General features: G+C 37.5%; 1 protein-coding gene across 1 annotated transcript; it reads right to left on the reverse strand.

Annotated features, from left to right (window-relative positions):
- Window positions 1-379: 379 nt before the first annotated feature.
- Window positions 380-3,960, reverse strand: LOC310891129 (adhesion G-protein coupled receptor V1-like). Its single transcript, XM_083853425.1, has 3 exons — window positions 3,735-3,960; window positions 2,065-2,879; window positions 380-639 (listed from the first exon to the last, which is right to left on the reverse strand). Exons 2-3 carry the CDS (start codon window positions 2,471-2,473, stop codon window positions 395-397), a joined length of 654 nt encoding a protein of 217 aa, XP_083709551.1. The 5' UTR covers window positions 2,474-2,879; window positions 3,735-3,960; the 3' UTR covers window positions 380-394.
- Between the last annotated feature and the right edge of the window lie 9,328 nt (window positions 3,961-13,288).

Genomic DNA, 13,288 nt, shown 5'->3' on the forward strand with positions numbered 1-13,288 from the left:
TCAGTGGTGCCCAGGGACAGGACAAGAGGCAGCGGGCACAAACTGGAGCACAAGAGGTTCCCTCTGAATATCAGACAGCACTTTTGTGCTGTGTGGGAGCACTGGCACAGGTTGCCCAGAGAGATTGTGGGGTCTCCCTCCTTGGAGATACTCAAAAGCCTGGACATGGTCCTGAGCAACCTGCTCTAGGTGGCCCTGCTTGAGGGGGAAAGGACCAGATGACCTCCAGAGGCCCCTTCCAACCTTAAGCATTCTGTGATTCTATGAATGCTTGCAAGAGTTCAAAGTACATGTCAGGTATGTGGATATTCACTTCTTGCTGGTGTTCTCTGAACAGTGAAACACAATCATTGTGAGTCATTATCAACTGAAAGCACAAAGATGGAAACTGGCATTAAAATTTGAGCGTGGTCAACACAAAGAACACACCTTCACAACCAATAACAGATCTTGAGGCTGTATGGAAGCTTATAATTCCTGCCACATTGTCACTTGCCAGAATAATCACTGTGACAGTGTCAAAACTGGGCAAAATTCGACTCCCTCCTTCAGTATGGACCAGGCTGATTTCAATACTTTCATCATCCTCTGGCTCTGGATCATCTATAATGGGCAGCGTGACCATCATCTTTGTTTCACCTACAAGGAGAAGAACGTATACAACCGTGTGTCCACTTGGAAACCACCTTGTAAAAAGACTCAATCATCTCATTTTGAAAATAATTAAATACATAAAATATATTAAAATTGCATGAAACAAACTTATTTACCTTTCTGGAAGTCAGTGAATGTCATTATGAAATTTTATCTAATTACTATTGATCAGTCACATTAAGCCAATAAAACGATCACATCATTAAATATACTATGTAGAAATTAATTATATAGGAATTATTTCGGAGTGCCTAGAATTCTTTATTTTCATTACAAATTCTATGACTTTAAAATTTAACTTAGAAAAGGGGAATATCATTCTTGAAAAAAAAATAAATTGCCAGGTGCTAAGCTCTCCGATGAACCATTTACACAAGGGTGTACATTCAATATGAGTACATTTACTGAGCCAGGGAATGCATTGAAATGGGATGACATTTTGTTAGTTCCTTGCCTTTGGGACTATCAAAGAATAATAATGTAAGCAGCAAACACCGTTAATCTCTAGTCGCTATATATCCATTAAAATTTACAACACAATCCTGTTGTTCAGTGCGTGTGCATAACCCAGCTGTGTTTTTTGATCATTAGAATATCAATTTACAGAATACATATGTATTTCCTGCTAGATTGTCTTTCAAAATACTTCAAAATCAGTTTTTACTAAACTTATAACTGGTAATGTAATTACATGTCAGCCTCACAATCATTGCCAGCAGCCATGCCTTACTATTCAGATGATTTATCAAGCTAGCACACTAGAATCTTTACTACGCACCTGGAAATTGCTTTCAAAATATCAGTTCGATTAACTCAGACTTTGAAAAAATAAAATACAGCATAAAATACAGCATGCTGCATGGTACTTAAGTAATGTCTGAGAGGGACTTGTTTGTCCTGTTTGCAATTCTTTTAAATATGTTCTGTTATGTTACGTTTAAATATGTTTTGTTATGTTACAATATGATCTCAGAATTTAAAGAGATGTCATGAAAAATTAGTACTGTAGTGACCGAGGGCTAACAAAAGACCACTTAGGCCTGATTCTCATTTCCATTATCCTTGCTGTAACAACTATCTTCGACTTTATTAATCCTTACTTATGTGGTAAAGGAAATCTTTATAGTGCAATATTTATACTGCAATATTTCTTTAATAAAAACCCTTAGGTATTTATTGTGCTTAGATATTTCATTGTGCTTTGCTACCACTGTGTGTGTTCTGCAAGATAATGCTACATGCTAATGAACAACCATACTCTTTTGCACGTGTATCCTTAGCATTCAGGAAAATTTAGCCTAAGAAGAAGATATCAGTTGTCAAAACATCCACAGTATCGTGTACTTGTCACGTTCTTTTTTCTTTTTCTTAGTTTTACAAAACAGAAGCCAAAACGAGAGCTTGTCTCACCTTCAGCAAACACCAGAGTCTCACCGACACCTATAAAATCCAAGTTTGGAGTAGCAGTCCCACCAATGACACGCCATTCCACTGTCACTTGTCCCAGGCTGCCTTCTGTTCTGTGTATCATTAGCTGCACGTTGGTCTGAGGACGTTCCTCTACTTCAACATACAGACCTTTCTCTGTTGCATTGGGACTTACACTGTAGATCTTAAACACTCCAAATGCGTCTCCATTCATCATTATGATAACTGTGGAGGTATTTGGCTGTCCTATGGTTGGTTGGTTTTTTGAGCTGGCTGAGACGTTCATCAGTTCTGCTTTCAAAAGGGTTATAGTGAATCTCTCATCCAGTTCTGGCAGGCTGTCAGGCAGTATGGTAACTGTTAGATTTGCAGACTCTTCCCCTTCCTGCATTATGGCCCACTGTCTTGTAACAGGTTCATAATCACTGCCAGCGATGGCTTGTGTGCTGAAGAGGGCGAATGCACTGGTAACGTTTTTCTTGTAGGTCCGGAACCCTGAAGTGTTGTTAGTTAATGGGCTGATATCTGACGTCAGCCAAAGGCAGAGAGGAATCCCTGAGGCACTGGAAAATGTAAAGGCTGAACATGCTTGTTCTTTTAGGCACTGAGCTGCACAGGAATACACAGGGTCACTTGCTGCTGACACATTCACTCTGGTCTTGGATGGTTTGTCAGGAATTCCTTGTACAGGAGGCTCGTAGTAGGCCAGGATATCCTGACCTTGCTCCACAGCAAGAGCTACAACGTCAGTCTCAGAAGTGCTGTAGAAAATCTGCAGCTGACCAAATCTTCCCTCACTAAAAGACATTATAATAAAATAAAGTTCTGTTAGTTGACAAAGGATGTCTAATATTCTACATGTTTCTGGGTTAATAATAGAAGTGAACAAAATCAACTGACCCTTTCTGAATTGCTGAAAAATTCCAAATAACACATCAAAATGCATTCCCTTTGAAACTAGTACCAGAATAACTGAGTTATCTTATTTTTTTGTGGATAGCAAGTTTGATTATTTATAGCTTAGGTAGTAGTCTGTTAAGAATGCATATTTGTAAACATTTGGTTCTAGGAGTTAACTTAGTCTTCTTCAGGACTTGGCAGCTCTCCTTACTTGCAAGGAAGAAAAAGCCGGTGACACCCAGACTTATCATCCTTCCTCTAGGATCACATGCATAAAACCTGTTTTCCTTCTCTTATTTTCATCCTGTAAGGGCTGGCCATTTTGTCCTCCTGTTCAAATCACAGGAACAGGCTACCATGCAGGTTTAAATGATTTGATGATTAAACGGACAAAATGAATAGTACACTGTGTACGCTGAGTTTACATTGCCAATGTAAACTCAGCGTATTCAATGTATACTACTGTATACAATGTATACAATGTATACTACATGTATACAAATGTATACAAATGTATACAAAGTATACAATGTATACTACAAAGTATTCAATGTATACTACGTTTAAGTAATTTATGTAATACACAGACATCTACTTCAAAAACAATGTGTTTGAAATGAAAATACATTGAGATGGCAGATCAAAGAATTGATGCACATATTTTTATGAGAGGAGCATGAAATTTGACATTATAGTGAAAACAAAAGTGAAGAATAAATAGTAATTACAAATAAAGCAAACATTATACAAACCTTCGCCTGACTGTTATGTTTGCCAGCAAATTTCTTTCTAGTGGCTCCTGAACTCGATATAAGGATTGATGAAAGAAAACTGTGCCATAAGGATTATCATTGGCAGGTATTATAATACTTGCCACGCCATCTAACCCAATAGCACCACCATTGGAGGCCTGAGTTAATTCTACACGGACAATCTCAAAGAGAAGAAAAGAAAAAGAAGTAATGCAGCTAGACAATTTGTGGTTTTTCTAACAATAATTACAAGCAAAGTATAACATGAAATTATAGCACCTTCCTGCCGGAACATTTCTTGTTTTCCATCATACATATTTCTAGAACAAGTCAAAATTAATACCATCTTCAAGGAAGATGTAAGTGCTTGACTTACTTCTTCTATTTCTGGAACATCATCAGCCAGGATTTCCAATAGTAGCATCTGAAAGGCTTCCCCAGGGGCAAAAGTAATATTGCCTGAGGCAACCTGCAAGTCCTCATCAGCAGGGTGTCCACCAATGGTAGCAACCCACTCAACAGTAACGTTACCAAGTGTCCCAGCATTGCGGATTACTGGCAGATTTATGGGTACTGATCCAGATTCAGGCTCCTCCACAGTAAATTCGGTCATCTGGAACACTGAAGTGCAGCACAAAGAGGTGTATTTCATTAACAGTAATATTTAAAATAAAAACACCATCCTAGTTACTGAATTATATATTTTATTTCACTTGATTGCATTCATTTGCACAATTAAAAAAATGTTAATCAGGTTTAAACTTCAAATTGAACTTTCAGTATCATTTTATCTGCAAATAAAATTGGCATGAAAATTCAGCCCCCACCCAAGAGTTTATTCCAACGTATCCATTGTTCAAGGCTAGCCATGATCTAAGTTTTTAGAAGACGGTCAGAAGGTAATTTTTCCCAGTGAGGAAATTTTTTATCATTTTTTATGTCACGTATGGAAAAAATGTGTCAACATATTCCATCTAAATTGTTTCAAATATAAGTCTTTCTTGTATAAAATCTTTAGTTGTTAAGAATGAAGTTAATGAATTATCCATGTGGAATTATTTACTTTTGTCAATTTCCTTTACATTTTGCTGATAAAATGGAATAACTGAAATAAAGTAGGGTACTAAAGGGAGAAAGAGTAAGTCAAATAAAATGGCTGGAAAACATACACCAGAAATACTGAAATAGAAAAAATAAATAGAAAAGATAAATTTCTAAAATGTCATTAAATTTTTGAAATTACCATTTTTTTCTCAAAACCTGTGTAATGAAACTATTTTTGGAAAGTGTCCACAATCCATTTTACTGATAATGATAGAAAGAAGAAAAACTACAATAACTAACAACCAGAACATACAAGAATGCAATTTAAGTCATATTTGTACTTTCCAATTTCCCCAGATATTTAAACCTGCTTTGCCTGATTATTTTGTAAAACAATGACACTGCACTATCTAAACAGGTTTTGGCATGTAAACTTAAGCTTCAAGCTATTGCAGAAATGCAACATTTGGAATAGATAAAAAAATACAAATTAAATTAAAATCCATCCCCATTAGGAGACTCCAAAATCCACCTTCGTCTCACAAAATCTTGATATATAAGTTGACTGAATGCTTCAATTTCGCTATATAAGGGCACCATTTGCCCTTACTTACACGTTTTAATTTAGTTTATCTTATTTTGTCCTTTACTGTGTTCATCCAGACTTCCCTTTTTGTATTCTGAAAATTTTTATTCCATTGCCCAGTAATAACTCACCCACAAATCAGCAGATTGCTACTGGACAAGAGAAAATATGCAAATAAGACTCATTTACCAAAGGATCCAAACGGGTCATCAGAAGCCTCAATGGTTATGACTGCCCTCGTCAAAGATCCAAGCAAGGCTCCTCCTGTCGTTTGATTCAGCAGCTGAACATAAAAGGACTCCTCAACTTCAGGATTGATATCATTAATTATATAAATTGGCACAGCTTTACTTGTTTCTCCTTCTAGTAAGACAACATCTGATGAGGCTACACTGTAGTCCTCACCTAGATTTGTACATGAAAAAATAACAAAACAATCAAAACACAGAAGAATATTAAGGCATTCTGGTTCATTATGAAACATCACTAATGTTTATCAGCACTAATATTTATCTGTTCTTTTTGCATTCCCTTGTGTTCATATGTTGGTGTGTTTTTTTGTGTTTTTTTTTTTCTTTATCTTCATACCCAGAAAATACAATTGTTTATTTCCTAGTGCCTTTTAGATATCTGGATGGATGAAAATAAATCTCATCTTGGCCAAAACAGAGTTTACACTGTCAGTCCAAGAAGCAATTACAAAAGGTCCATTATTATCTTCCATTGAGAAGATCACACAACTGTGACATTTCTATATTTGATTTCTGATAGTTGTCTGGCTTTCCAAGAGATAAAATGAAACAGAAGTACCTTTTTCAAAGGAGATTTTACTAAAGGACATAAGGTCACTCCTTCCCTCGTGGAGCTTTTCAGGGATCACCTGAGAGCTTTACCTTTCATTTGCAAAGTAAAAGTCTTCTTGAATTGTGCTTAACATTTGTCTGTTTCACAGAGGAGTCACCAGCTCTCAATTTCCCTCCAAGAAACTCAAATAAGCCATGTATGGTAGGTTGAAATATGTACAAAGGACTAAGTACTAGCTATATATACTACTACAGGATTTTTTATTTTATTTTATTTTTTTGAGAAAGTGAGTGGCCACCAGGGAAACAAACAGCCAATTCCTTTCCTTAGTTTTCTTGCTAGATTCTTCAGTGATGATATCTCTGAGTTTTTTTAAATTTGATGTAAGGTCTCTTCTATAGGACCTGAATTCCTGTCTCCTAAGTACACTCAGTAAGTATCTCACACTTTGGTATTTTTTCTACTTGTTTTACTAGACTGCATTCAATACACACTTGCTTGCTTTGGTTACTCGAAGCATACAGTATGCTCTTTCTGGTTTAACACAGAATGTGTATTTCTGCTATTTTGATTTCTTACCAGCTGTTGCAGTTATTGGCATAGCTTTGAATTTCACAGAAACATCTGCAAAAATTCCCCCAGTTCTGGTCACGTTAATGATTGGTCCAACATAATTTTCAGCAACTCGCACAGCTGAAGCTGAAAGCTGAAGTGTTCCAAAAGCATCATCATTGGCATTGATAATTACATGAGCTATAGTCTCACCCACTGATCCAAGACGAGGAGAATTTACAACTGAAATATAAAAAAAACCTCTTAGAGCAAGCCTGAAATGCCTCCTATATATGGCTATACTGTTCATATACATACACCTGAGTTTAGTGGATGGCCACTACTAGCTTTCAATAAAATTTTCATTTTAGATTTGGACAAAATATAACTACAAACTGCACAAGCATATTTTTGATGTTTGAATTATATTATGTCAGAAAATCCACATTCTTACTAACTTATTATTCTACCCTGCTGTGGAGCATACAAAACACCAGTTCTTTGAAGAGGTGAGGTACTAGCAAAATTACTTACTTATTTGTCCATAGGACAATAGAATTTTACACTAGCAATGATGAACTATAAGTAACCTTTCAGTTTCCCAGTAGAATTTTTTGTAGTGTTTCCCTTAAAAATCAAGATTAATGTGGGAGAGTCATGGGGGAGAGGGAAGGGAAATTAGGCATGCCAAGAAGCTCTTAAGCATAAATAAGGCTGTAATGACCTGAATTTATCTGATCGGGCAAACATCCTCTACGCTAAAAAGCCAGCATGAAGCTGCAATTCTACACCACTTAATGTTTAAAAGGCTTTTTTCGCTTTCAGTAAGTGCAACTAGCTTATTTCCTATCATTGTGCTTTACAGAAACAACAGGTGAGCAGGTATTAGCACACAAAACCAATACAGTAATACAGTTGGCCTAAAACACCTGGGATAAAGCAGATGCAGAAGGGAGAAAGAAATGTCCACCCCTGACAAAATTTTGTGGTAAAGGAAATATATGCTGACACACAGAATCTTCATACTTAATGTGAGATACTCTGACATATAACTTACAGGATTCTTAACTATACAGAGTTAGGCAGAGGTAAAATTTTACTGTAATTTCAATTGCTGCATTTTATCCTATTAAATATAAATATTAGCCTACATATTTAAGCTTTGGGTTTACATATGAAAGACACTTACTTGGCCGATCCTGTACTTTGTCGATCAAAACAGTATTGTTTAGCTCCACAAAAACAGATTCTGACCTCTCAGGATCATAATCATCCAAAATAGGCAAAGATATTGTGGCTTCGCTTTCATTGGCTGCGAAGATCACATAACCAGTAATGGGTATATAATCTTCTCCTTGTATTGCTCTAACAACATCAGGTGGAAGAAAGGGTGACTTTTCATCATCACCTAAAGTTCTGTATGTAACCACTACTGTACCAAGAAGACCACCAAGCCTTACTATTGTCAGGGAGATATTTTTTGTTTCTTCCTCAACTTTTATTGGTCTGTTTCTCTCAGAAAAGATGAACAGTCCATATGGATCATCATTAGCTAAAACTGTTAATGTTGCATTAGTGTGATTTCCAAGACGACCACTGGACACATTGATGATCAAAACTGAAAACACCTGATCCAGTTCAGGCACGTTGTCAGGAGAAACTTGTATGGTAATATTTGCTCTCACTTGGCCAACATCAAATGTTACATTCCCATATGCAGAGACCAGGTCTTCTGTAAGATCACAGACTATGACCCAATACAGAGTCACCTCAGACAGGGCCCCATGAGTTCTCACAACCTAAGTGGAAAACACAAAGATTTATGTATTTCTTTGTACTATAAGAAAGAAGAACATAAAAGTGTAAAATGGCATACAGCAAAGTCACAGAATCACAGAATATCCTGAGTTACAAAAGATCCACAGGGATTATCAGGTCCAACACCTGACTCCACACAGGACCACCCAAAATCAAATCGCATGTCTGACAGAGTAGTCCAAATGCTTCTTGAACTCTGGCAGCTCAGTGCTGTGACCATGTCCCTGGGGAGCCTGTCCCAGTGCCCGACCACCTCTGGGTGCAGAACCTTTCCCTAACCCCCAGCCTGACCCTCCCCTGTCCCAGCCCCGTGCCGTTCCCTCGGGTCCTGTCGCTGTCCCCAGAGAGCAGAGCTCAGCGCCTGCCCCTCCGCTCCCCTCGTGAGGGAGCTGCAGGCCGCCATGAGACCTCCCCTCGGCCTGCTCTGCTCTGGGCTGAACAAACCCAGGGACCTCAGCCGCTCCTCATACTTCTTGCCCTCTAGACCCTTCACCACCATAGTAGCCCTCCTTTGGATGCTCTCTAATAGTTTATGTCCTTCATATATTGTAGCACACACAGTGCTAGAGGTGAGGCTTCACCAGCACAGAGCAGAGCAGGACAATCCCTTCCCTTGACCATCCAGCATTGCTGTGCCTTATGCTCCAGAACACAGTTGACGATTTTGGCTGCTAAGGCACACTGCTGGTTCATATTTCTCTTGCTGTCAAGCAAAACCCCCAGATCCCTTTCCATGGGGCTGCTCTTCAGCCTCTTGTCCCCAGGCCTGTCCGTACAGCCAGCATTGCCCCTTGCCAGGTGCAGAATCCAGCACTTCCTCGTTTAACTTAATTCCAGTCAACTGTGACCTCTCCAGACTCCAAGACTATTGAAAAATTATTGAGAGAGGTCTTGCAATGACATCAGCCAGCTCTTTCTGTACTTTGGGATTAATCCCACTGGACCCCATAGACTTATATGCATCCAGCTGGAGCAGCAAATCCTGCACAAGTTCAAAGTTGGCTGGGAGTTTATCATCATCACAGTCCTGAAATTCAGAGCTTTGGGTGTCCCCGAGCCCATCATTGGTGTTAAAGACAGAGGCAAAGAAGGCATTAACCTCTGCTTTATTGGCGTACTTATTTGTGAGGTTACCAACCTCAACAAGTAATGGATCAATGTTTTCTCTGCTCCTCCTTTTGCTGTTAGCATCCTTTAAAAAAAGCACTTTTTGTTGTCCCCACAGTACTGGCCAGCTTCAACTCTGAGTGAACATCACCTCTGTAGTCCTTGTTCAACTGACCTTGCTTCCAATGCCCACAGATTTTCCTTTTTCGCCTAAATTCTAGAATAAGATCCCTGCTCAGCCAAGCTGGCCTTCTGCCCAGCTTGCTCAACTTCTGACTCTTTGGAATTGCCTGTTCCTGTGCTCTTAAGAGGTGTTACTTAACTAACCAGCACTGATGGACTCCAATACCTTCAAAAGCAGGTTCCAAGGGGACCTCACAAACTAGTTCACTGAGTAGTCTGAAGTCTGCTGTCTCCATAGCTAGGGCTGAACTTTTGCTGGCAGTTTTCCTCCTATTACCAAAGATTTTAAACTCAGCCATCTCATGGTCACTATGGCCAGGACAGCCTCCAATCACCACTTCACCCACAAGACCCTCACTGTTTACAAGCAACAAATCTGGAGGGCACCTTTCTTAGTCAGCTTCCAGAGTAACTGTACCAACAAGTTATTGTTAACGTGCCTCAGGAATTTCCAGTACCTGTTTGTATTGGCTGTATGGTATTCCCAGCTAACATCTGGGAAGTTGAAGTCACCCACAGGGACAAGGGCAGATGACCTAGAGATATCCCTTAGTTCATTATAGAATAATTTGGCAATGTTGTCCTCCTGGCTGGGTGGTCTATAGCAGACTCCCACAACAACTTCATCTTATTGTTATAACTTATTTCCATGTCCCTTAATCCTTACCCGGAGGATCTTAAGCATGTCATTGCCAACTGCAAGCTGCACACAATCCAGCCCCTCCATTATATACAGTGCAAAGTCATTGACATGATGAGTTAAAAATAAACTAATTTTAAAAACAGTGTAATCTTTATCATCTTAGCTTTGCTGTATTTGTTGTGTCATCAGCACTTACTTTAAAATATTCATACCTCAAATGTAAACAAGTAGAAGTAAATTTAAACTTATATAAAACATTTTAGTTTTAAGCTGAAAGATACACTTTAGAAAGTGAAGTATAAAATGTCAAGACAAATGTACATGATAAAGTTAAGTTAAAATGCTGTAGACCTATTATAAAAATATTGCAGAATGCTCTGTAAAATAGACATAAAAGAGGATTGCATAGCAATATGAGACCCAAAACTTTCTAACCTGCAACATAATATTGCTATCTCCATCTTCAGGCTCAGTTCCATTTACCGAGAGTGACTCAGTACTGAACTCAAAGACGCCATGAGCATCATCAGAAGCCTCAATAGTCACAACGATGTGGGATGCAATTCCCAAGCTGGCTGTAAGTGCAAGTGCCAAAATGAGTTATTTTTTTATACCATCTTTTCTTAAAAGCTAAGGAAGTTTGTTACAAAAAGCACACAGAAAAGCATAACTGGAATATTTCTGCTGTTTTGCATTTTGTGGTGTGTTTTTTTTTTGTTTTAAATGTGGAATAATTATCCACATGGATAAGGAACTCACTTTCAATAATGCAGTCCTGGCAGCCCTTCTATGGAACAACACTCCAAAGCAACATATAAAATGCAAATATTTTAAGAGAGGATCAAAAATAAAATTACTTGTCTAATTAAGGAAAATGAACTAGAATTTAGGGTAGGGGAGAGTTACGTGGTAAAACACAGTGTAAGCAGTGCAGACAGGACAAAAGCAGGTACTATTTTAACTGAAGCTGGAACAAAGAAAAAGCTAGTCCAGGAAATTCTACTACTGTAATGATCATCTTGTGTGAGATAACTTGCTGCTTAGAAAGAGAAAGAGCCTGTCATTTTAAAAAAAATCTGGAAACACAGAAGAGGAAACAACACTTCCCAGGAAGTTCCAAAAAGTGGTTAAACCACAGACTTACTCTCAGGTTCAAACTGAACTCCTTTGTATTTTCAAATAAAACAGAAAATCAGGCTGTCACTGTGGAATAAATTATTTGATTTCGATAATGGGTGCTAACACAATATTTTCAGGTCTCTAGGGTTTAATTCAAAATCCGCCATCATTAGCGTTTCCCTCATAGTAGGTGCTTTTGTTTTCATCTTATTTCTGCATATTGTATGTTTTTAATTTTCTCAAGATTAAATTATCTTTGTTTTCTGTATGTTGTGACAAAAATAGACTTCAAAAATGAAAAATAATCAAAGCATTCTTTTAGAAAAAAAAGAGCTAACACCACTTTTTATTAAGAGTATTTTTGAGATGCAGAGATCAAAGCATAAAGCAAGTGGCAAAAGAAAGTATCAAAACACACAGTCAGGTAATTTTTAAATTACCTTAAATTTAAAAAGTTTCTCTCCTCTTTGCTCTCCAGAAAATTTTACAAAATTTACAAACAAAGCTAATTTTTCTAACTACTTCTGGAATAACTACATTGTGTTCTATAAAAATACAGCTTTGAAGATAGAGAAGCTGTTATTTTCTGTATTACGGTTAGTATTGACTGTTGTTGAAATTAAGCCTTTTTTAAAATGGGAAAGAATGTTTTGACAGGACTCTATGATATATCTCAAACCACAAGCAAAATAACACTATGATAAACTGTGTCAGTAGTGTAGTTCATGAGGGATATTACAGTTAGCATAAAGAAATAAAGATTAATCCAAAATGCTTACCATGCTGATGGACAGTTGGAAGGAAGAAATCCATGTTCCCATCACCACTACCACTGCCATCATTTCTAAAGAGCTCAGCAACTTTAAGATGACAGACATACAGATATATACACATATATACATTTATAAATCAGAGCGCAAGCAAAGAGAAATTTAAACTATTCTGGACAACAGGAAAAAAAGAGGGAAGCACTCTAGGAAGGTATCAACTTTGCTTCTGAAAGTGTACAGGAGTTCTAATAAAGACTGAAATATTTACATATGCCACCTCTTACTTAATTTATGACATTGGAAATAGCAATGGGAAGTCAGAATGAAAGAAAACACATACACATAGTTTATCTTTCCTCTCTTTCCCTCTTTGTGTCCCCATTTTGTATTTCCCCTTTCTCACTCCTAACTGAGGCTTGTCATGGAGGAATCTAAATTGAAAAAAAAAAAAAAAAAAAAGGTAGGGGAGACGATAAAGTCCCTCAAGCTCCTTATTCTAATATTTTCTCACAAAGTGAAAATGTTGGGAAAATCTGCAGAAAACTTAACTAATGGGGACTTCATAAGCTTTGTGTTTGTGTTGGAAAGGCCAAAAAGAAGGCTCATTTTAAAAAGGCTATATAGTTACTGGATTACTAAAGTTAGTTGTAAATTTTCTGTCACAACAATTTGAAAGAGAAAAGTTTGACTCCTTTTAACAAAACAACTATTCAACCAAAAAGACAAAATACGTGAAAAGTCTCAAGACTTTACCAAAAGAATCACTGAGACCATGTTGCACCATAGACACATACAATCATAGCAGAGAGCTGGATTAATTCAAGGAAATCTGATACATCCTCCCAGAAGGGACCACACTTGCAATTTCTGAATTGTTTAAAAAAATAACATCAGTTTAAAAAAAAAAAATCAATTTATGGCTGTCAGT

This window comes from Anser anser (assembly GCF_964211835.1).
Source record: "Anser anser genome assembly, contig: HAP1_SCAFFOLD_570, whole genome shotgun sequence".
NCBI lineage: Eukaryota > Metazoa > Chordata > Aves > Anseriformes > Anatidae > Anser > Anser anser.